Source organism: Leucopleurus acutus (genome assembly GCF_964270905.1).
Source record: "Leucopleurus acutus genome assembly, chromosome: 15".
NCBI classification, from domain to species: Eukaryota; Metazoa; Chordata; class Mammalia; order Artiodactyla; family Delphinidae; genus Leucopleurus; species Leucopleurus acutus.
In genome coordinates this window covers 50644561-50670467 of record NC_139157.1, presented here as the reverse complement: position 1 = coordinate 50670467, position 25907 = coordinate 50644561, and the positions used below count along the sequence as shown (strand labels likewise).

At 35.7% G+C, this 25907-nt stretch overlaps 1 protein-coding gene across 2 annotated transcripts in view; it reads left to right on the top strand.

The window, feature by feature from the left end:
• AFG1L (AFG1 like ATPase) overlaps window positions 1–25907 on the top strand; it is a 194553-nt gene that overhangs the window by 54311 nt on the left and 114335 nt on the right. For both annotated transcript variants that reach the window (XM_082856019.1, XM_082856020.1), the window contains exons 4-6: window positions 3975–4076; window positions 4997–5127; window positions 17387–17486. In XM_082856019.1, the coding sequence (XP_082712145.1) occupies window positions 3975–4076; window positions 4997–5127; window positions 17387–17486 (333 nt within the window). The remainder of the gene's footprint in view (window positions 1–3974; window positions 4077–4996; window positions 5128–17386; window positions 17487–25907) is intronic.

Sequence of the window (25907 nt, the reverse complement as noted above, 5' to 3'; positions counted from 1 at the left end):
TTCATTCTTTTTTAAGGCTGAATAATATTCCATTATATTGTATATACCAATTTTGTTTATCCCTTCATCTGTCAATGGATGTTTGGGTTGTTTCCATCTTCTGACTTCCGTGAATAATGCTGCTATAAACATTGATGAACAAATATTTGTTTGAATCCCAGCTTTCAATTCTTTTGTGTATATCCAGAAGTGGAATTGCTGGGTCATATGGTCATTCTATGTTTAATTTTTTGAGGAACTGCCATACTGTTTTCCATAGCAACTGCACAATTTTACATTCCCACCATTAATATACAAGGGTCCCCACTTTCCACACCCTTATCAATACATTATTTTTCTGTTTGTTGTTTTCATAATAGTTATCCTAATGGATGTGAAGTGGTATCTCATTGTAGTTTTGTTTTGCATTTTTCAAATAATTGGTATTATTGAGCATCTTTTCAGTGTAGGTTTTTTGGTATTTGTCCTTTATGAGGTCGAGGAAGTCTGCTTTGTTTCCTAGTTTGCTGAGAGTTTTTATCATGTATGTGTGTTGAATTTTGTCAAAATTTTTTTCAAACGTTGTGAGATTATATAATTTTTATATGTTGAATTTTATGTTGACAGGGAGTTAAATAAGTTACTTGCATGCCACTTTGATTCCTTTGAAGTATTTTTCTAATTGAAAATTTCATTGAGATAATTACAGATTCACATACAGTTATAAGAAGTAATTCAGAGAGATCTGTATACACTCATTTCCTCTCTAAGGCAACATTTTGCAAAACTATAGTAAAAATATCACAACCAGGTATTGACATTGATACAATTCACCAATCCTGTTCAGATTTCTCCAGTTTTACTTGTATAGTCATCCCTTGGTATCCACAGGGATTGATTCTAGGGGTCCCCAAGGATATCAAAATTTGGTGATATTCAGGTCCCTTATATAAAATGGCCTAGTACAAGGAATACAGTCAGCACTCTGTATCCACGAGTTTCACATCAGCTGTGCCATACTCATTTATGTGTGTATTTAGTTCTATACACTTTATCACCTCTGTAGGTTCATATATCCATCACCACAGTCAAGATACTGAACAACTGTATCACCACAAGAATCCCTTGTATTGCCCATAATTTTATAACCATACATATCCACCCTCCATTTCTACATCCTGGCAGTCACTAATCTGTCCTCCATTTCTAAAATTCTGTCATTTCAAAAATGTTATATAAATGAAAAAGTATGTAACTTCTTAAGATTGGCTTTTTTTTTCCACTCAGTGTAATTCATTGGAGAGTCATTCAAGTTGTTGTATGTATCAACATCTCTGGAAATTGTTTATCACTCAGTTTCCTAGGGGTTCATAACACAGCTTCCCTTGCCTCACATCATGAAGTATCACCCTACGCATGAGCAGCTATTATTCAGCCAAAGACTCAAGAGTGTCCACCTGTTGGTTTCTGGAGCTCCTTCATTATATAGCTTCCTCCTCTCTGGCACTTTGCCTTGCAAATTTCACCTGCATTTTGGACTCCCATAATCCTGATCTCTCTTAACTCAACTCACTCAGACCTGGGTGTTTAACTTGGATTCACCTTCTCTGTGCAGCAATCTGGAAGGTGCCTCCAAGCTAAAAGTTGGAGTGACATAGGGCTCATCTTCTTAATCCAGTTGTCTGTTGATGGGCACTTGGGTTGCTTCCACGTCTTGGCTATTGTAAATAGTGCTGCTGTGAACATTGGGATGCATGTATCTTTTCAAGTTGGTATTTTCATTGTTTCCAGATATATACCCAAGAGTGGAATTGCTGGGTCATATGGTCATTCTGTGTTTAATTTTTTGAGGAACTGCCATACAGTTTTCAATAGCGGCTGCACCAATTTACATTCCCACCAACAGTGTATGAGGAAAAGATATAAAGATATATAATGTTAAACTGCCAAGTTCCATGAGGACAGGAATTTTTGTTAGTTTTGTTCACTGCCATTTCCTAATAAGCACCTAGAATAGGGCCTCACACATGGTAGGCATTCAATGAAAATATGTTGATTAAATAAATAAAAATATTTTATTTATGGTGATTTTGATATTCAGAAGTTTGAATTTTACATATTCTAGTTTATCAGTTTTTTCCTTTATGATTTCTTCTTTTTGCTTTTATTTTCAGAAACTTTTTATATGATGGTTTTGTTACATTTTAAGCACATTTTTGAAGAAGAGCACAATGATTATGTTCAAATATATATTGTTCACATTTTTTGTTAGATAATTCATGACTTCTTTTCTGGATCTATAAGTATACTATGCTTCATGCAGCAGAATTTGAAACTTTATTAATTCACTTCTTTGTGTAAATGTAATGATATAAAATTTGCTGCCACTCACTATATCAAGAGACTTGTACCGAATATTTTTGCAAAAAATTACTTTTCAGTCTAAGCGGTCTTCTCATTAAAAATCTGTCTGGTGAATTGTATTTTCTTTTTTAAAAAATTTTATTTATTTATTTATTTGGCTTGCTGGGTCTGCATTGCAGCCTGCATGCGGAATCTAGTTCCCTGACCAGGGATCAAACCCAGGCCCCTAGCATTGGGAGCGCAGAGTCTTAGCCACCAGGGAAGTCCTGTGAATTGTATTTTCATATACAAAAAACTTTCTGACAATTCAAATGGCATGGCCCAAAGTCATCTTATGGAATGGAGGAAAGCTCAACAGATTTAAGACTCAAATCTTGCTTCCTGAGCTGCCTTTGAAGTTAGTATAATTGCAGCTCCTGCAAGGAGAGCCTGGACGCTTTGGTAAGGTGGTGGTGGAGGAAGCAGTGAGGATGAGAGACAAGACCAGCATCCCCTGGCCTGCCTGCTGGGGAATGCTGGGTGTGAACCAAACTTGACCACTGTCAGTGTCCCCAAAGCTCTGGGCTTTCTGTGAGGGAATAGGCTTCCTGTGCATGCCTTGTGAAATGCTCAGGCTGTTGACTCTTCAATTACTAATGTGATCGTAGTGATTAACAGTTTGAGTGCTGAAAATTAGATAATTTAATTATAAGGGTTAACTGTATCTGAATTTCTTCAAGTAAGCCTCATTTTGAAAGCCAATATTCTCAGCTTTTTAAAAAAGTGTTATAGGACTTCCCTGGTGGCACAGTGGTTAAGAATCCCCCTGCCAGTGCAGGTGACACAGGTTTGAGCCCTGGTGGAGGAAGCTCCCACAAGCCATGGAGCAACTAAGCCCGTGCGCCACAACTACTGAGCCTGTACTCTAGAGCCTGTGAGCCACAACTACTGAGCCTGCGTGCCACAACTACTGAAGCCCACGCACCTAGAGCCCGTGCTCCACGACAAGAGAAGCCACCGCAATGAGAAGCCCGTGCACTGCAAGGAAGAGTAGCCCTCGCTCACCACAACTGGAGAAAGCCTGCGCTCAGCAACGAAGACCCAATGCAGCCAAAAATAAATAAACAAAGAAATAAATTTTTTTAAAAAAGAAGTGTTATAATTGGCAATTCTCCAGCTCTAACATCTATTATTTATTTTCAGTGTTTATGTTAGGTGCTAATCTGTATTTTCTTATTTTTCACTGGTAAATTTTCCTATAGTGCCTAAGACAGTTCCTCATCCTTTGTAATGGCCCAATAAATAATTAATTAATTAAAGTTATTTTATTTATACTGTGCCTTTTGGAAGAGAAACTGAAGAATGAATAATCTGTAAATCTTGCCAGTTTAAAAGCATAGTTCTCTGGAGGAAATACTCCCTGGAGTGCTAACTAAATGTTGTATTTCTTAAAAACAGGATTTTAACAGAAAAGAATAATACCAACATTTTATTTTTAGGTAGTTTAGCATAAGACATAAACACTGCTTTTAAAAAAGTTAACATAGTCTTAAGCTTTCCAGTAGCAGAGTGTGGTTTCATTATCCCAAAGCTAATGAACAATCATTAGAACAATCAGTACATACTGTTTAATAGTTTTTTTTTTTTTTAAGGTACAGGGAAAACAATGGTGATGGACATGTTTTATGCTTATGTGGAAATGAAGAGGAAAAAACGGGTTCATTTTCATGGTTTCATGCTAGATGTTCACAAAAGTAAGTTAATGATCTGAAAGAAGTGATTTAAATGGACAAACATTACAAGATAATTTTCCTCATCTTAAAGTTCTTAATCTTTTAAAAAATTAGATTTTTGCTAAAAGTAAGATTTTATTTGGTTTCATTTGTTTTGTGCTATATTGAAGCAATTAGTAATGTGTCCAGAGTTGGTCCTAGAGACAAATTCATTACTTCCAAATCAGAGAACAGAGGTTACTCTATGAAGGTCAGGCATTTTCTCTTTCTACTAAGGATCAATAAGAAATCTTTAAGCCTCACCTGTTTCACAAAGTTATTCTTGATTAGGCCTTTTCCTCTGTGTCACCTTAGCATGTAGGCATTCAGTTTGTTCTTGTATGTATGCTTTATTTCTTTGTCAAGGGTATGTTATTTCATCTTTGCATTATTTGTTTACTACTATACTGTAACCTTCTCAGGGCAGGAATATTGTACTTTTCTTAGAATACTTTCAGCATTTAGTAACATAGAGTGAACGAAGTGGGACTGGCCGGAAACAAGGGAACATCCTGATTAGATATGCTAGACATAGAGGGCAGGATCACCTCCTTTGCCTGCATCTCTGAAATCCTCAGGGCTAAGATCTGTGTGTTGATCCATCAGTCACAATCTGATCATCTATTCTATCACTTTGTCATCTCTGAAGTGATTGAAGAGTGGAGATGGAATGACCACAAAGTGTTCTTACAACCATGGGAATATAGTAATACGTGAACAACTTATTTGAGGTGGAGAAACTGCAACCAACCTCAATAATCATATTTGTTTGTATGTGAAATTTAAACTTCATTTTTATGTTCACACTCTGTTTCATTTAGAGATTTAAAAAATATGTTTTAGTTATCTAAAATGTACTGTTAATACAATATTTGATTTGTGTTTAACTTCATCCATTTAAGGAATACACCGCCTTAAACAGAGTTTGCCAAAAAGGAAACCAGGATTCATGGCTAAATCATACGATCCAATAGCTCCTATAGCTGAAGAAATCAGTGAAGAAGCAAGTCTTTTATGTTTCGATGAATTTCAGGTAAGCTAGAGATGTTTCATAGATGTAGAATGGTATACTGAAGGAAGTATGAGTATTTAAATCCTGTTTCTGATTTTATCAGTTTTATAAATTGATTTAATACATTATCTCTTATGACTTTAATTTTATTATCTAGTCCAGGGGTCGGCAAACCACAGCTTGCACAGGGCAAATCTGGCCCATCTGCTTTTGTATGGCCAGTGAGAAGAGGAAGATTTTTATATTTGTAAAAGGTCATTAAAAAAAGAAAAAGAAAATGTAACAGACACTGTATATGGCGTGCAAAGCCTAAAATATTTACTATTCTGCCTTTTATAGGAAGTTTGCCTACCCCTATATTCTAGTCAATGGATTCACATTTCCCCTACACCACGATGGAGATAATATAATTATTACAAAATAATGTCTTTAAAGGTGTTTGACTGTTTTTTAAAAGTGTTATTAAAAAGAAACAGGTGATTCACACATCTCATTTAAGCTTCACCACTTATCTGTGATGAAGGAAGAGAATTGCCCTAGTTGAAATTTCTTATTCCCCCCTAGTTGAAATTTTTAAATTTGTTCTAGTTTTAGGATTCAAAATTGTGCATTTAAATTGGTAGTACATTATTTCCTGATCTTTATTTCTTATGAGAACAACGTATCAAAGCAAACACCATGTCTTATGCTTATTCTGTATCCTACGTCATGTCCAGTGTTATAATAGTAGTAATTAATAATATAACAGTAACAATAATAATAATAGAAGATACTCTAGGTTAAGAATTACTTTCTCTTTATTTGACTGCTCTTTTTAGTAGTTATAAAATGTAATAGTTGGTTTTACTAAGTTGCTTACCATAAGAGCAATTGATTATTGGAATGAAAATAGAAAAATCCACAAGGACTGAATATAAGCTTAAAAACAGGGCATCACACCCAAAGCTTTTGAAAAAGTATTTCTGGGGCTGAGTGCAGAAACTCCTGTCTCATTGCCTAGAATAAAGGCCCAGAGAACTTTCAGGAGTAGCAGACTAACATTTGTTATATGCCTACCCTGAGGCAGGCCCTGAGTGATTCATACATCTCATCTAAGCCTCACAGTGTATTTGTAATGAAGTGAGGAAATTGCCCTAGTTGAATTTTAAAGTTTCTTCCAGTTTTAAGATTCTCTGAAATTATGCATTTAAATTGGTAGTGAGCTATCTCCTGTTCTTCTGTGCTTAGAAACCTGGGTTAGTGGGAAGATGATGTGGCCAGGATGCCTTTAACCCAAATGAGGCATGTAGGTCTCCTCTAGCAACTCGATACTCATAGCTAACAGTGGTCTCTATTTATGATAGAGGAGAAAGGAGAATTTTTACCAGGAATGGTGTTATACTGAACCATCTGGGGAGGAGGAATTTTTATTTCTTTCTCCCTTCAATCATATTCAGACAGCCTGGCATTCACACTTTGTATTGTAGAACTACAAAGGTCTTCAAAAGAAAGGCTTATGGAAAAGAGATGTTCCTCTGCTACTCTGAAGGTACACTAAGTACACTGGTGTACTGCAGAAAGAGAAGGGCCTCATTTAGTTCTAAAAATAGCACCAAGTTAGCAGTTATGTGGACTTCAACAACAAAAGTCAGTGTTGAATCAGTGAAGGCCATTTCTCTTGGTTTCTCATTATGAGTCTTTTAACCAAAATATCTCTAAACAAAATTGAATAGACACAGGTAAATTTTTTTTTCCATTTAGAAACAGAAGTTTTATTGAAACAGGGAAACAAGTGATGTGAACAAAGCAGTATTTCTATATGTTACTTGAATTGTGTCAACTTTTTAAAGCAAAATAAACTTTTTTTTTTTTTTTTTTGCGGTACGCGGGCCTCTCACTGTTGTGGCCTCTGCCGTTGTGGAGCACAGGCTCCGGACGCGCAGGCTCAGCGGCCATGGCTCACGGGCCCAGCCGCTCCACGGCATGTGGGATCTTCCCGGACCGGGCCACGAACGCATGTCCCCTGCATCGGCAGGCAGACTCTCAACCACTGCGCCACCAGGGAAGCCCCTAAAGCAAAATAAACTTATACACGACTCAGTACCTTCTCCTTTTGCCACAGTTATCAGGTATTTGTCACAGTTAAATTTTTTTTCATATGGTTTTTATTCTTCAATTTGTTAATATGGTGTATCACATTGATTGATTTGCGTATATTGAAGAATCGTTGCATCCCTGGGATAAATCCCACTTGAACATGGTGTATGATCCTTTTAATGTGTTGTTGGATTCTGTTTGCTAGTGTTTTGTTGAGGATTTTTGCATCTGTATTCATCAGTGATATTGTCTGTAATTTTCTTTTTTTGTAGTACCGTTGTCTGGTTTTGGTATCAGGATGATGGTGACCTCACAGAATGAGTTTGGGAGTGTTCCTTTCCTCTGCAGTTTTTTGGAAGAATTTGAGAAGGATAGATGTTAGCTCTTCTCTAAATGTTTGATAGGATTCACCTGTGAAGCCATCTGGTCCTGGACTTTGTTTGTTGGAAGATTTTTAATCACAGTTTCAATTTCTTTACTTGTGATTGGTCTGTTCATATTTTCTGTTTCTTCCTGGTTCAGTCTTGGAAGGTTATACCTTTCTAAGCATTTGTCCATTTCTTCCAGGTTGTCCTTTTTTTTTTTTTTTTTTGCAGTACGTGGGCCTCTCACTGTTGTGGCCTCTCTTGTTGTGGGGCACAGGCTCCGGACGTGCAGGTTCAGTGGCCATGCTTCGCGGCATGTGGGATCTTCCTGGACTGGGGCATGAACCCATGTCCCCTGCATCGGCAGGCGGACTCTCAACCACTGTGCCACCAGGGAAGCCCCAGGTTGTCCATTTTATTGGCATAGAGTTGCTTGTAGTGGTCTCTTATGATGCTTTGTATTTCTGTTGTGTCCGTTGTAACTTCTCCTTTTTCATTTCTAATTTTATTGATTTGAGTCCTCTCCCTCTTTTTCTTGACGAGTCTGGCTAATGGTTTATCAATTTTGTTTATCTTCTCAAGGAACCAGCTTTTAGTTTTATTGATCTTTGCTACTGTTTTCTTTGTTTCTATTTCATTTATTTCTGCTCTGATCTTTATGATTTCTTTCCTTCTACTAACTTTGGGTTTTGTTTTTTCTTCTTTCTTTAGTTCCTTTAGGTGTAAGGGTAAATTGTTTATTTGAGATTTTTCTTGTTTCTTGAGATAAGCTTGTATTGCTATAAACTTGCCTCTTAGAACTGCTTTTGCTGCATCCCATAGGTTTTGGATCATCGTGTTTTCGTTGTCATTTGTCTCTAGGTATTTTTTGATTTCTTCAGTGATCTCTTGGTTATTTAGTAACGTATTGTTTAGCCTCTATGTGTTTGTGTTTTTTACATTTTTTTCCCCTGTAATTGATATCTAGTCTCATAGCGTTGTGGTCAGAAAAGATGCTTGATATGATTTCAGTTTTCTTAAATTTACTGAGGCTTGATTTGTGACCCAAGATGCGATCTATCCTGGAGAATGTTCCATGCGCACTTCAGAAGAAAGTGTAATCTGGATGGGTGGAATCCATCTTGGATGGATGGATCTTGGATGGAATGTCCTATAAATATCGATTAAATCTATCTGGTCTATTGTGTCATTTAAAGCTTGTGTTTCCTTATTAATTTTCTGTTTGGATGATCTGTCAATTGGTGTAGGTGAGGTGTTAAAGTCCTCCACTATTATTGTGTTACTGTCAATTTCCTCTTTTATAGCTGTTAGCAGTTGCCTTATGTATTGAGGTGCTCCTATGTTGGGTACATATATAGTTATAATTGTTATATCTTCTTCTTGGATTGATCCCTTGATCATTATGTAGTGTCCTTTCTTGTCTCTTGTAACATTGTTTATTTTAAAGTCTATTTTATCTGATATGAGTACTGCTACTTCAGCTTTTTTTTTGATTTCCATTTGCATGGAATATCTTTTTCTATCCCCTCACTTTCAGTCTGTATGTGTCCCTAGGTCTGAACTTGGTCTCTTGTAGACAGCATATATAGGGCTCTTGTTTTTGTATCCATTCAGCAAGCCTGTCTTTTGGTGGGAGCATTTAATCCATTCACATTTAAGGTAATTATCAATATGTATGTTCCTATTACCATTTTCTTAATTATTATGGGTTTGTTTTTGTAGGTCCTTTTCTTCTGTTATGTTTCCTACTTAGAGATGTTCCTTTAGCATTTGTTGTAGAGCTGGTTTGATGGTGCTGAATTCTCTTAGCTTTTGCTTGTCTGTAAAACTTTTGATTTCTCTGTCAAATCTGAATGAGATCCTTGCAGGATAGAGTAATCTTGGTTGTAGGTTCTTCCCTTTCATCACTTTAAATATGTCATGCCACTCCCTTCTGGCTTGTAGAGTTTCTACTGAGAAATCAGCTGTTAACCTTATGAGAGTTCCCTTGTATGTTGTCATTTTTCCCTTGCTGCTTTCAATAATTTTTCCTTGCCTTTAATTTTTGCCAATTTGATTACTATGTGTCTCGGCGTGTTTCTCCTTCGGTTTATCCTGGCTGGGACTCTCTGCGCTTCCTGAACTTGGGTGGCTATTTCCTTTCCCATGTTAGGGAAGTTTTCGACTATAATCTCTTCACATATTTTCTTGGGTCCTTTCTCTCTCTCTTCTCCTTCTGGGACTCCTGTAATGCGAATGTTGTTGTGTTTAATGTTGTCCCAGAGGTCTGTTAGGCTGTCTTCATTTCTTTTCATTCTTTTTTCTTTATTCTGTTCCACAGCAGTGAATTCCACCATTCTGTCTTCCAGGTCACTTATCCATTCTTCTGCCTCAGTTATTCTGCTATTGATTCCTTCTAGTGTATTTTTCATTTCAGTTATTGTATTGTTCATCTCTGTTTGTTTGTTCTTTATTTCTTCTAGGTGTTTGTTCTTTAATTCTTCTAGGTCTTTGTTAAATATTTCTTGCATCTTCTCGATCTTTGCCTCCATTCTTTTACCAAGGTCCTGGATCATCTTCACTATCATTTTTCTGGAAGGTTGCCTATCTCTACTTTATTTAGTTGTTTTTCTGGGGTTTTATCTTGTTCCTTCATCCATCACAGTTAAATTTTTGATTAAGGTATTGAAATTAAAAATTTAAAAGTATATTAATACCCAACCTTTGTAAAGTAATTCAGGGTTTACAAAGTGTTTTTACATCCTTACTTCATTTAATTCTATTAAATAGTTATTATTATTTCCATCATGTATATGAGGAATATAAAGGCATCAGAATTTCTTAGGTATCAGGTAAAACTCATTACCTTTAACTTAAAAAATGTGAATTTTAAAACATTCTGAGAAATGATTGGCATGTTTCTGTGACATGAGGACCATTGGCAAGACTGTTTAAGAAGATTAGGAAAAGATAAAAGTATGGTTGTGCAAAGCAGATCTTGAGAAGATTTATGGCAAGCAAGTCCAAATTACCCATTAGGCACAATAGGTATGGTGCTGAGGGTCCATGATAGTTTTAGGGGCCCATGAAAATATTTTAATTTAAATTCTTTTAAAATTTGAAGAAGAAATGAATATGTCAATAATGAATCCAGCCTGTATCTGTCTGCATCTGTACTATATTTGTCTTATACCTACACCAATTATACCAATTATACCAATTATATTATAAAATATATTATATTATAAAATATAATTTATGTATATATGTATATTTATATATATATTTTTTTAAGTAAATTTATTTTTTAATTGAGGAAGGGGCTTCTGAAGGTTAAAGGACCCATGAAAGTCATAATGCCACCCTGATAGTGAGGTCCTAACGGAAACCTGTCTGGTTGCTCTGGGCATTCTCCATTGAGTTCAGATTTTAGAAGATTGATACATGGTTGGGAAGAAGGAAACAAAAGCAACTATCTATCAGGATGAACCAAATCTTGTAAAAGAAATATAAGGCAACAAAAAGGATTTTTCAAATTATACATTAAGGATGTGTAAGGGAGATCAAGAGGGAGATAGACCCCTTGCTCATAAAATGTTTCTTGCTAACGAAGAGAAGAAAGTGGATGTGATGGCTCTGTTTGTCATCTCCTGCCTTATCCAGAGTTGGTTTGATATTCATTCATTCACTTAGTCATTCATCCCAGTTGTCTTAAAGACCTTATTCCATACTACAGAACCCTATCTGTCCCACAGTCAAATGGATCATGTCTGGACATCTGATCTATGAGTAGCCAGTCCACAAGCTTGTCAACAACCTTGGACTTGTGTGGTGTGGCCTGGGGGTTGAGCCAATCATATACTTTTTCTCATGTATTTGAACTAAAAGGTGCAGAGGGAAGTGCCCACTTAGTAATGATACAGGAACAAAGAGAGATAGGAAGGAGCTGAATCACATTAGGGGGAGGAATACCAGGGTGCTCCCTAGGCAGCTGCAGAGCTACTTGTAATTTCATGCCAATCTCCAGTTCCTGTTCCCAGGAGGTGCTTTCAGTGCTGTTCCATCCTGAGGTCTCAAGTATAAACCCCTTATGTTTAGCTGAATTTCCTGTGCCTGTTTCTTGCAAAGAGTCTTGATGAGAAAGGAACTATTCAATTCATGTTTTGCTCTTATCTTCTATGTCAAGAAGGATTTCCCTATGATCTAGAAAAGAATAAATAGGAGTACTGTGAGGAAATCTCACCTTCCTTAATATAAAATCTGTTACCTCTAATGGAAGGAGGTTTACCTGATGAACCAAAGCCCAAGAAAAGCAAAGAGATGAGGTATCTACTAGGATGCTTTTGCCTGCAGGTAACAGAAAACCCAACTTAAAAGGGCTTAAACTTGAAGGTGGGATATATTATGCTATATAAGATGGTGTCATTACCCTTGCTCAAACCCCTCTGCTTCCTCTCTAACATTATCTCCTATACTTTCAGATTCACTCAATGCTCCCTACTTTTTCCAATCCTATTTTCTTCATAGATTAGGGAACTGTAGTTAATAGTGGGTGTTATACCAAATGCTTCTTTCTCAGCAGGGTGCTGAAGAAAATATGCACAGAGACAACAGAACAAGACGGAAAAACAAATTGATTGCTTTTATTTGCTCACAAATTTCAGTGTAGCGTTCTAGTATGTTAGTGTTGACCCTCTTCCCTTGAGCAAAGTTGGCCTAAATGTCCTAGAATGAAAAATGTTAATAATCTTGCTGTTTTGTTTCCCCTGAAGTACGAAACTTGAACCTTGGAGCTTACCACTGCATGCAAGAAAAGACCAATATTTGCATATACCCCTTGTGGAGAAGAGCCAGGGAAAGCGAGAATCTAAGGGCAAGAATGTGTCGCCTAAGGGCAGAGAGATCACTGAGCAGAGCCTAGATTTCTTAGTTTCAGTATCCTGGACTATCTTTCACTGGTCTTAGAGAAGCTCCTCTAGCACATCAAAACTGGATTAATTGCAAGTCCAGATCTCTACTTGTCCCCCTTTTCTAAAAATCAAAAGGGTAAAATGATACCCCAGAATGTTGCTGTACCAGCGCTCTGATCCCCAACATCTGTACAATTTAGAACAAACAAGCCAAGCCTTTGCAGTTTCTGCATGGAATAACCTCCCCCATACGTCCATCAGGATAACTCTTACTTCTTCAGATCTTTGCTCAATTACTTCCTTAACAAGGCCTAAACCCTGTTTAAAATTGCAATTTGCCATTGACCCCCCACTCTTCTAATTCCCCTTACCCTCCTTTTTTTTCATAACATATATTGCCTTCTGACATATATTTACTTATTTATTGTGTTTATTGCTTATTATCATTATTTCTCTATAGGAATGTAAACTTGAAGGCAGGAATCTTTGTTTTGCTAATTGACATATCTGAAATGTCTAGAACAGTGCTTGAGAATGAATTAATGAACAATAATAATGAGTGAACAGATGAATGAATAAATCTTAGTAGTTTCAACTACTAGTTCAACAGTAGTTCAACTACTGTTGAAGTAGTCCCCCAACTAAGTCCAACTTCCCTTATATATAACAACCTGCATTTTTTCCTGTCAACATTCTAAATTATCTTCACATTTTTGTCTAATTTAATAGGTGAAAAATGGGATCTCATTGTTTTAATGTATATTTCTTTAAGTAATATTATGGTTGATTTTTTTAATATCTATTTGCTTACTGTTAATATCCATCTTTTATGAACTGTTTGATTCAATGCCCATTTATTAGAAAGCTTTTATTTTATCTATTAGTATATTCTGTAATAATATTACCTACTGTTTACTGAGTGCTTTCTGTGTTCCTAACTACTGTACTATGCTATGTTTCATTCCATCTACAGCTAAAATTCTGTATAGCTATACGTAAATAATAAGAACTTAACCTAGCATATGTAACATATATAGGTAACAGTCATAATCAACATTTCTTGAGGATTTACCATATGTATTGTAACGATTTTGCAGAGTAGTTGTTATTACTGCCTTTATTGGATTGATGAGGGAATTAAGGGTCAGAGAGGTTAAGTGACTTTTCCAAGATCATACAGCTGGTAACTACATTTGAATCCATCATCAGTGCTCTTATTCACTAGTAGTAAAAGCTATGTTATGTGTTCTCTTTGCTATATGTCTTCTATTATGTGTTTAAATATACAGACCTAGAACTGGGTGGGCTTTTAGTAGATGTTTTAATGATGGAACCTAAAAATTATCCTTAAGCCTATTAAGCCTAGTACGATACATTGCTGATTTACTAGCAAAGAATTTTTTAGGCACTTTAATCTTAACAACAGTATGTCTGCAATCACCACTTCACTTTTCAAATTGAATCCTATTAGTGGTCTTGATTTTTAACTAGTTATTATTCGTCATTAGGTGATGTTAATTAGTATAATATTTATTTTACTAGGGGGATGAATAGGAATTGTTGCTGCTTAAAAATAAGAATATAGTCTTTTCTCTTGAATTTAGGGCATTTTTAAGATTATGTTTTCGTAGCATTCGGATTACATTTGCAGAAGGTATTCCTCATTAGCTTGGTCATCTTTACTAAGTGTAGTATTTCAGTTTTACGTGTGATAGATGCAGTATTCTTATCTTGTTTGAGAAATTTGTAGATAGGATGTTTTTATGTGTTTTAATTACTGAAATAAAAGAATAAAGTTTTCTTTAGGGTCTTCATTATATTCTCTTTGAATATTAACATTTCTTATTAAACCATTTGTGATTCTGAAGATATCAGAATACTGAAGGAGAACAAATTTTTTAAAAATGTTATTTTTTCATGTCTCTTTTTAGGGACACTGGTTAGATGTTTTACTAATATGCACCCCCCCAAAAAAAAAGAATTCTGATGAGCAGAATATCATTCAAAATTCTCCTCTGTAAGCTATCAATATCATTTAAAAAATAGTTTTGACCGTTTTTATAAAACAGGAAAGCTATTAAAAACTGCTAATAAAAATAGATGCTTATTTCTGTGCTAATACTAATTACTAATAATGCATGCTTATGTTTGTCACTCATTACATGGCACTGTACCAATCAGTGGATGACTGAGACTCAAGCACTTACACATGTAAATTAACAGTTAGATTTTTTTTCCCTTTTTTTACTTAAGTGAGTCATAATGGAAAGCAACTCTAGGTCATAAAAAATCTTCTCTCTTTAATGCTAATGAAATGTCTCCACTCTCTGTATTAGCAGACTACCCTTAGTGGTAATCTGTAGGCTTCTCTTTTGTTCCTGGTGGTAATGAAATGCTGGGTGCTGAAAAAGCTCGTTCTTCAAGAATGTGTGGCCAATTGTCTTCTGTTCACTTATACTGTAAAATTTCTGTTCCCCAGCAAAGCTGAACAAGTACAGGGACAAGATCAAAAGAGTATACATTGGCACCCGGCTACACCAAGTGACTCTTGCTTTATTAATTAGCCATAGCTTCTCCAAGTTAATTTACTCTGCTAGAGCAAAAACATTCTGTAATACAAAAACAACAAATGATAATTCACCCACAAGTCCTTATTGTTTGCTTTCTTCAACTTTCAGTTTAAACCTTTGTACAGTGTTATAAGCTAAACATCCCTTCACTTTTCTGAACCTTAGGGCATAAAAGCTATTTTTATTTTTTTCAAGAACCTCAGTGAGATAGTCAAATGATCATTTTTATTCTCTAAAATTGGGTGATTTTAATTGATATCATTCTTTTTAAAAGTCAGTGCATTGGGAATCCAATTTAAAAGTGCAGTTGCTTCTAAAATTTGCAAGCTTGTTCTGTCCTCTCATCAGAAATGCCACTGGTGTTTAAGCATTTGAAAAGGGCCTTCTCTGTGAGTGTTTTGGCGGAAGCAAAATTTGACAGTGATCCTAAGCTCCAAATTAAATAATATCAGTACCACTTTCCTTTTCATTTTAATCACCACTTTGTAAGTTCCTGAAGTCTTTTTAATTTAAGGAATCTTCAGTAGGTTTTTAGTTAATATTTTAAAGTTATAGCCTGAAACAGCAAAAAAAAAAAAAGATCTGCACATTCCCATATCCTAGTTTGGTTTGGTTTTGTTCAGGTGGAAAGAAAATAATTGAACTTTTGAGTAAGATATCAGCTGAAAGAGAAAAGTGATTTAGACCTCTGTCACCCAGGTTGTTATTGTTCATAGTGTTATAACCATTTAGTTGGCAACTTTTAGTATTATGATCTAATTTGAAAGAATTCCACTAGTTTCTATGTACTTTAACATGGTCTAAAAATAACAATGTGGGGCTTCCCTGGTGGTGCAGTGGTTGAGAGTCCGCCTGCCGATGCAGGGGACACGGGTTCGTGCCCCAGTCCGGGAAGATCCCACATGCCGCGGAGCGGCTGGGCCCGTGAGCCATGGCCGCTGAGCCTGCGCGTCCAGAGCCTGTGCTCCGCAACGGGAGAGGCCACAACAGTGAGAGACCCGCGTACTGCAAAAAAACAAAACAAACAAACAAAAAAAACAATGTGATATATATTGTGTGATATATTTTGTGAATATAAAATAAGTTTTATTGAGATTATCTAAAATGTGCTGTTAAAGGAAGATCAAAGCATTTGTACATTGGGAGAATATAAAACCCATGTTATTATATTCTTAGGGGACGGTGCAATGATTAACATCAATCTTCACTATATATTTATTTTTTGAAGTCAACTTCCTACCCTCCCTAGTTTCTGTATTTTTTGGGATTTTTTTTTCAAGAGCTCTTTTTTAAATTTTTATTATTATTTTTATTCACATCTCTATTGGCGTATAAATGCTTTACAATGTTGTGTTAGTTTCTGCTGTACAACAAAGTGAATCAGCTATATGCATACATATATCCCCATATCCCCTCCCTCTTGAGCCTCTCTCTATTTTTTGGGATTAAAAAAATAAACAACAAAGTTACCATTAAGCTTACTTGCTAATTGTGGATTTTTAAAAATAATTTTAGAAAAGATCAGTGGTTATATGTATCTCTGTAACTTAGATGAAATAGTGTTATCTGCATTATGCATTTCTGGTTTTGTCAGAAGCTTTTTTTTTTTAAAGCACTGTGTTAACCATTCTTGTAAGGTTTTGGTTTTTTTTTTTTGGTAGAAGGAATATTTGTGTTTGGGAAGGTTAGCAGAGGCTGGCTGTGCTGGAAGTGACTGCAGTGCCTTTTGATTATTCATGGACAGTAATAGAAGGCACTTAAAAAGAACAATGAAATTGCTTATTTTTGTGATGGGCCATCTGTTGAATTGTTTTGTGCAACAATTGCACAATAGTATCTATGTCATATCATTCTATTTTCAACAGCAGCTGATTATGTCTCACTGGCTACTTGTCCTTATTTCTAAAGTCCCATGACCATTTAAAGTCACCTTTTCAGGGACCTTTGCCAGAAAGGTATTAGAAATCTCAAAATAGCCTGTGTATTTCTTTTTTTTCTTTTTTTCTCTCTCTTCTTTATTTGGGGAGGGAGGCTGTGATGGGAGTAGGAGGGGGGAGTTTGTCATGTTAGTTCTAATTATTTAGACTTCCTAGATGTTTAGGACAATTATCTGTGCTTTCCACCTGTAGTTCTATAAAATAAGTTAACATAGAATCAGTTGATAATTTGGATAGAAATGATACGCTTGCAAAAAAGAAGAGTCAAGTTTAAAGACTGCAGGCTTTCATGCTTTTAATTATCTACTCTTTTCTTCATGATAATTAGAATTTTTCTCTTGGAATTCACTTCTATTTTTTTTTTAAAAAAAAGGATGAGCCATTAGCAAATTTGTTAGAGCAGAAGTGAAATTAAAATAAAACAAATGTATTGCTGTCCATAGGTCACTGACATTGCTGATGCCATGATTCTGAAACAGCTTTTTGAAAATCTGTTCAAAAACGGGGTCGTCGTTGTGGCAACATCCAACAGGCCACCGGAAGGTAAAAACAAACACTGTGCTGTAGTGTCTTATCCAATTAGGTAGAAACAAACAAGCTTTTAAAAATTCACAATTTTGGACTCATTTTATTGTGTTAATAAATCTGATTACTTTGCTTTATCCTAAGTTTTATAACTAACTTAATCTGAAAAATCAGTCAGTATTTGTATAATATTTGAAAAATCTTTCCTAAATCCACGTGATCTCCCGTGTTTGATGCACTTGCAGTTTTTCCCTGAGCATTAGATATGCCATGTGTGCATATCAAAAAAATACAGGCCTCTCTAACTGCATTTTATGGGCCATAAAAGAAACTCCATGAAATGAAAGAAAAAGTTCCTAATTGAATCTTGGAAAAAGACTTAAATCTTTCCTGCATAAGTGGTTTCTGATACTTCATTTATCATTTCTGAAAAAGCACTTCTGGCTTATTAGGACATTATTAAAAATTAAAATACAATAATATATAGATAAAAACAAGTTTAAATTTTGTGTCTTTCAGCCCATCATGTGGTCAGTTGAAGGTTGAAAGAACCAAAAATAATATTTTATGCATTCTTAATATTAACATCTGACTGGAATGCTATTCTGCCAGATACCTGCATGGCTAAGTTCTTACCTCTTTCGGGTCTTTGCTCAAAGGTTACTTTGCCAATGAAGCCTAGACTCATCTCCCATTTAAATCTACAACCCATGCTCTTTTTTCCTGGCACCACTTCTTTTTACCTGCTCTATTTTTTTCACATAGCACTTATGGAGCCACCATGTCGTTTACTTATTTACTATATATATAGTTTATTATCTGTCCTCTGCCAAGATGCAAAAGCTTCAGGAGGGCAGCAACTTTTCTCTCTTCTGTTCACAGATATACATATTTTAAGTACCTAAAACAGTGCCTTGCACATGGATGGATCTCAGTAAATAGTCTTAGAATGAATGTTGAATAAATGTGTGTTCTCAAAGGATCTCTCTGGCTGCAGTACTGAGAATAGATTGTGGGGATGAGGTTTCAAGGTTGGAAGTAGGGAGACCATTTAGGAGATGACTGTAACAATCCCAAGGGGACATGATGGAGCAGTGCAGGTGGTAGGAGTGGTCAGATTTTGTAGACAGAGTCAAAAGGATTTACTGATGGAATGAATATAGGGTATGGAAATAAAAAAGATCAAGAATGACTCAAAGATTTTGGCCTGAGCAATTGGAAGGATAAAATTGCTGTTTACTGAGATGGGGAAGACTATAGGAAAAGCTAATTTGGGTAGGGAAGTAGGGTTTCTACGATTATGAGACTGATGATGCATTTAAGAGTTTGGATTTCAATGGAAATGTTTGGACTGGAGATATAAATTTGGGAGTCATCAGTCCTAAAGGAAGCTGGTAAGAGCAACCAGTGAGTAGGAGGAGAGCCAAGAGAATGTCAAGCAAGGAAAAGGAAAGTGGTACAAAACCGATGGATGATCACCTTTGTTAAATGCTGCTAGGAGGTGAAAAATGAGCTTGAGAACTGACCGCTGGAATTGGTAACATGGAGTTTATAACTGAACCTGAAAAGAGCAATGTAATAGTGTGTTTTTACTTTTTAAATTAAGTCATGTCACATTAATGACTTATAATGAATTTGTAATCTACTAATATGCCCAGATATTACTATGTGAGCTGTTGTCAAACTAGGTCTCTCTCTTTCTATATTTTTGTAGTTGATCTCTTTTTCCTTCCTATAACATTTCAGCATATTAGTTTGTCTACATTGTTTCATATTATTGATTTATGTTGATATTTTTTGAAGTATGATTCTAATAAATTTTTTTTAACTACCCCTACTAGCTATGACATTTATAAACTTAGTAATCGTGTTTCTGTGTCTTTAGCCATTCATTAACTAAAATATGTAAATAGGGTAGGGCCAAGTTTAGACTCCTGTAGTATACCATTAGAGGCCTTATTTTAGGGAGACATTAATTAGTTAATCAATACCTTAAGACCTAGTTATTCAAACAATTACACTTATACCTAATCTGTTACACTATTAAGAGAACTATGAATGATTTTGTCAGATGCATTTATTAAAATCCTTATAATGTTATATATAGCATTCTTGTGATTTATTAGTGTAACAACTCTATGAGACAAGGCAGTGAGTTTTTCATATTAGATCATCGATGGGGATGTGAGGCTTGACTCTCCTTCAGTTGACTGTTGACTTAACAGTATCTTCAGTATTACCTTTAGACATTCAATGATAAGCTATGTTCATAAAGAGCAAAGTGCTAGAACAAGCTTGGAACGCCCCTCCCCCGCCCCCCCCCCCCCCCCCCAGCAAATACTGCTGAAAAGAAAATTGCAGTCAGCTGCTCAAGCTACTGCAGTGTGGTCCACTGAGGAAGGACAACCACAGGAGACGTTAGGAACATTCTGGAGCTCATAGCTTTGTAGGACTAAGCAAAGTTACAGGCCCACCAAGGTAGCACAGAGAAATCCGAGATGGAGCCATCCTTCTGGAGAAGACTGAAAGTCTAAGATGCAGAATTCCAAAAATTGGGCATTAGCCACAAATTCAAAGAAAGCCTTTTCTAAATATGAACCTGGACAGGATGTTTAACATACACCAGGTTTTTTAGCCATGGCAGACAATCATCATAAGTAGCTTAATATTTTAATATAAAAAAGATGGTATGTATATATACCATCTCCTCGTGGTGTGTGTGTGTGTGTGTGTGTGTGTGTGTATGTATGTATGTGTGTGTGTGTATATATAATTTCATGACTGAAGAAACAAGACTCAGATTAAGTATGAATCTTAGGAAAAGGAAAAAGTGTAGGACAAAGAATGGGTCAGTTGTTGCCAAGGGCTGGTGTGGGGAGGTGTTTGACTATGAAGGGCCAGCACCAGAGAATTTTGGGGGTTTTGGAACTGTTTTGTGTCCCGATTGTACTGGTGGTTACATGTTTAAATGCATAGAAATGGACAACAAAAAAGTTAATTTTCCTGTATATAGATTAAAAACAAATCACATGGTTAGTGAGTGGTAGAACAGGGTCTAGAAAGTAGGTTTTGTGACTCTTTTGACACATTGTCCTCTATCTTTTCTCCTTGTTGGTCATCACTAATCTTTGTCTACTCTGTCCCAGATACAGTGTGTCCTCTTTTCCAGCCATCAGAATGCATTCAACTTTTTCTTTAGGTTACAGCTTTTAATCCACAGCCCCCAGATAGTTATTATTATTTTAAAAATAGCATCTACTTATTCTAAGAGTGTTATGAGAGGTGGGAGAAGAACCTTCCTGGCAGAGGGTTGAGGCAAAGCCCAATGGTTGGAGAGAGAATGACCCATTTGAGGAACTGAAAGGTAGCCAGTGTGGCTAGAGTGCAGTGAAGTAGGGGAAGTAGGATACAGTGAGGTACAAGATGAATCTGGAGAAGTGAGAGCTAAGACCTTATAAAGCAGTAGTAAGGATTTTGGATTTTATTCTAAGAGAAATGGGGAGCCACTGTAGTGCTTTAAGCAGGGACTGATAAGATTGGATTTGGAATATCACTCTGGTTATCATATGGAGAATGAGTTACAGGATGGGATGCAGTGATATGGTAGATTCAGGGAGACACACTAGGAAGCTATTGCAGTATACTGGGCAAGAAATGATAATAACTTGGTATAAGGCAGTGATTCTCAACTGGGGGGCTGTTTTGCAAACCAAGGATATTTGGCAATGTTCGAGACATCTTTGGTTGTCACTAGACAGGATGGGGGGTTTGGTGCTGCTACTGGCATCTAGTAGGTAGAAGCCAAGAATTCTGCCAAAACATCCTATAGTGTATAGGGATACTTCTCACAACAAAGAACTATCTAGCCCAAAATATTAATAGTTCTGAGGTTGAGAAAACCTGATATAGTATATAGAGAGGATAGATTTGAAAGATAGTTAAGAAGTAAAATGGATAGCACCTTGTTATAGGTTGGATACTGAGGAAAAGGGAAAGGACAATTTCTAAATTTCTGGCCTGTACAAGTGGGTGGGTAGTGGTGCCTTCATTCAATAAAGACAGAATAATCTGGAGGTTAGAAGTCCAGATCATGTTGCCCAGTGGACAAGAACACTGTATTTTCTTCCCCTCTGTTAACTCTTTAGCTGCTGTGTTTAATTTTCTTCCACATTATTCATCTCATTCCTTCCATTTCTAGTTATAATGCATCAATTTCCTGGACAAGACTAGGGGTTATTGTTGGTGGAGATTACAATCAAACACTCATCTTTTCTCAGTTAATAACTTAATTGTCAATTTATAGACAAATAAGTTATTAATTTTAATAGAAAATGATCAGAAACATTTAATAAATAATTAATAATTTTAATAGAAAACAATTGATAACGAAGTAAAAGCAACACCAGAATTTAGGAACTTAGCAGAGAAAATAGCTATGGAGGAAAGTGGTCTGGGAAAGTCCGGTAGAAGAAAAGAACGGGAAGCAATACTTGAGGGGGTGAAGGGAATAAGGTACCAGTGACTGCCTTTATGTCACTGTTTTTTTCTAGTCCTCACTTCTAAGTCCTGCCTTCCTTGGGTCCAAGGCCTCATCCTGTACACCATGTAGTTGTTAAAATCTCAAACCAGTGTCAGTTCATGATGACAACTTTAGCTTTTAGCTTCCTGTTTGTTTACTGATCTGCAGGGACTTTCCTACTTTCTGGCAAGCTCAAAATATGTTTAGTATATTTTAAACATTTGTAACACAACACTTGTAGTGCTATTTTATATTTTCTAGGGTAATCTGATTAAGGTTCTTAAACTTGAAGCAAAGAGGAGTAGGAAATTGCTGGGAAATTTTTAGATAAACTATATCTAGAGATAGTTTATATTCAATTTTGTATTTTTATAAAATCTCAAGTAAATGATTTATTTAGCATTTTTGTCATTTAGGTAAATACTTTTATATGGCTCATGTACAAATAGACATATTTTTACTTTTCAAAGATTATATTGTCAGGTCATTAGAAGAGCCAGAAGCAAAAATCCACAATTAAAATATCATATATATGCCACTCACTTTTTAGGTTCTGAAAAAAATTGTTAATTTCATGATATTCTAGTAGGGAAAAGCAATATTATCGATTTAAGTGCCTGGAGACCCTAAGAACAGATTAATAATAGACTGGTAGATTAAGTTAATTAAATTGAAATTAATAATTAAACTTAAGGACTTAATCAATCAAAAATAAGAATATATTTTTATGGGGAAAAAGAATATGTAACTTGAAATGACTATGCTTCTTTGACAGTAAAACACAAAGTGCTAAGGGAAAAAAGTCCCCTATTGACTGAAGAGTGCATTGTGGACTTTCTAGTTTTTAATTTGCTATTTATTATAATGAAAATGCTATAGATAGCATTTGAATGTCCAAGAATAAGTCTGCCTTAGATTATTAGGCAACGACACTGTGTGATTCTAACTCAAGCCAATGTATCTATAGTAAATAAAAGACTGGATATCACTAGAAAATTGGTGCATGCACACACACACGCACACACTAATGTAATTTATCATATTAATATTTTTAGGAAGAAAATAAATCTATTGATGTTCGCCATAAAAGCTTGAAAGAGCATTTGGCAAAATCCAACATCTTGATAGAATCACTCTATAACATGTAAATAGATGGAAAGTTTCTTAATATGAAACCAAATATATGTATATCAGTTCAGAAGTCAGAAGTATGCTTATTGGGGACACTGTGGTGTATCTACTGCAGGAATGAACAAGGCAAGGATGTCAATTATCACTTTTTAACATTGAACTACATTACAGACAGTATAAGAACTAGGTGGATAGGGAAGGGAATCACCACATATCTTGATTAGAGGGGTTCTCCAAGATTAGTCATACCACTCCTTTTTCAAGGTTATGTGAATAGAAAATACTCTAATATGGGAACGATAAGTAGGAAGGAGAAGTAAGTAAGCATTAGAAGATTTCTGTTTTGTGTTCTTTAAAAATCAGGAAAACATAGACTCTGTGATGTAGAAGATCTAAGCTGAGAGAAGACAAACAGATTAGTTGAAAACCTTTTTTACTGAGAAATCAGATGTAATTAAAAAAAGCTACATGAAATAAAGGGGTTTAAATTAATTAAATCAGTTAAAATCAGCATTTGAAGCACTGAAGTGTAGAATTAAAACTATAGAAAATGAAATCAGTGATAAGGGAAGCAATTTAAGAAGCTCTGCCAATGTGTAGAAAGAGAATAAAGAATGAAATGATTTTTTTAAAAAGTTATTTTATTTTTGGCTGCATTGGATTTTCGTTGCTCCTTGCGGGATTTCTCTAGTTGTGACGAGCAGGGGCTACTCTTCGTTGCGGTGCACAGGCTTTTCATTGTGTGGCTTCTCTTGTTGTGGAGCAGGGGCTCTAGGCACGCGGGCTTCAGTAGTTGTGGCACGTGGGCTCAGTAGTTGTGGCTTGCGGTCTCTAAAGTTCAGGCTCAGTAGTTGTGGCGCATGGGCTTAGTTGCTCCACACCATGTGGGATCTTTCCGGACCAGGGCTCAAACCCGTGTACCCTGCATTGTCAGGTGGATTCTTAGCCACTGCACCATCAGGGAAGCCCAAGAATGAAATGATTTTTAAAAAATTAAATAAGTCCTCTGGAGGAAAGAGGTCTTAAAATGTGAACTTATTAAAAAGAAGTGGTTGAAATAAGAAAATTGATCATAACAACGAATTGAGTATAAGTGAATATTTGTAGTTACTGCTTGCTTATATATTTGTAAATTTTGTTCCCCTTGGAGAGAGGGTTTACAGATCCTGAGTGACAGTGTCATTATTTGTGGCACTGATAACTAGGGTAATATACAGTCAAGTATTTTAGAATTTAAGATACACCTTCTACTTTTCAAATTACTAGAAAAGACGAGGGATCAAAGTAAAAATATTTCTTAGAGCAAAAGCTAGAAAGCAGAAGAAACAGCAAAAAATAAATAAATAAATAAAAAACATGAAACAAAATCAGGCATTCCTTGTCAATGACAGGAAATATAAACGGGTTACATTCCTCTATTAAAAACTAAAACTTCTTCTGATGTGGCTGAGTAGGCTCCTAGTCAGTTGACCTTCTTGCAGACAACAATAATACATTCTGAACAAAATATGTAGCACAACTATCTGAAGGTCCTAGAGAGTGAAAAAAAGTCAGAAAGATTATAGAGGGGAGACAAAACTTGGAAGAGGGTCCAAAATTTCCTGTTTTCTTAATTTTTTTTTCTTTTAAAAAAATAGCTATCAGCTTTAGGACAGGTAAAGTTATTGCTGCATTGGATGACTAAAATTCTGATAGAAAACCCACAGTCTTTCTGGCCAGAAGAATCAGATGGCAGAGTTTAGGGCAAGCATTACTGCTCGAAAATGAAAAACGAATCCCACTGAGAACTAGATTGGTATAGTCCCAAGTTCTCAAGTTCTGTGTATAAATTCTGCCCAAATCTCTGACTGGCCTCTGAACCATACATTTGCAGAGCAAACCACAAGCTTCCTAATGATAGGGTACTGAACTGAGATTCAAGTTTATAGTTTGAGTCCAACCAAGGTAATTTCCTGCTAAAACAAAAATATCAACACTCTTCAGAAACAAAATCCATAAGGTCCAGGATACCATCTCAAAGTGATGAATGAGGAAATATTCACCTATTCTCAAGAGAAAAAAACCATCAACAGATAGCAACCCCAATATGACCCAGCTGTTGGAATTAACAGACAAGGGCTTTAAAACAAGAACTATAACTGTAACTTTGGGGGAAATGAGGTAAAGAAAATATGTTCATAATGAATGAAAGGATAAGGAATATCAGCAGAGAAATAGAAACCGTAAAAAATGTACCAAATTTAAATTCTAGAACTAAAAAAGACAGTATCTTAAATTAAAAAATTAACCTAAAGAACTTAATAGCAGAATGGATATAACAGAGCAAAGAGCCAGAGAACTTGAAATTATCCAAGGTGAAGAATAGAAAATGATAGAAGTAAAGAAACAGAGACTTCAGAATTTGTAGAGCTATAACAAGCTTTCTAACATATTTCTAATTGGAATCCCAGAAGGCAAGGAGAGATAATGGGCAGAAAATCTTCTGAAGAAATAATGACTGAAAATTTCCCAATCTGGGGTGAAGATATAAATTTACAGATTCAAGAAGCTCAGTTAAATGCAAGCAGAATAAATACAAGAAAACACTGCTTAGGCACATTGTAGTCAAACTGCTAAAAACCTAAGATAAAGAAGAAATCTAGAAGGCAGCCAGAGAAAAATGACATTAAATACAGGGGAACAATGATTAGCTTTTGATGACTTCCATTAGAAACTATGGAGGTCAGAGACAGTGGAACAACATCTTTAAAATGCTGGGGAAGAAATTGTCAACCTAGAATTTTATATCA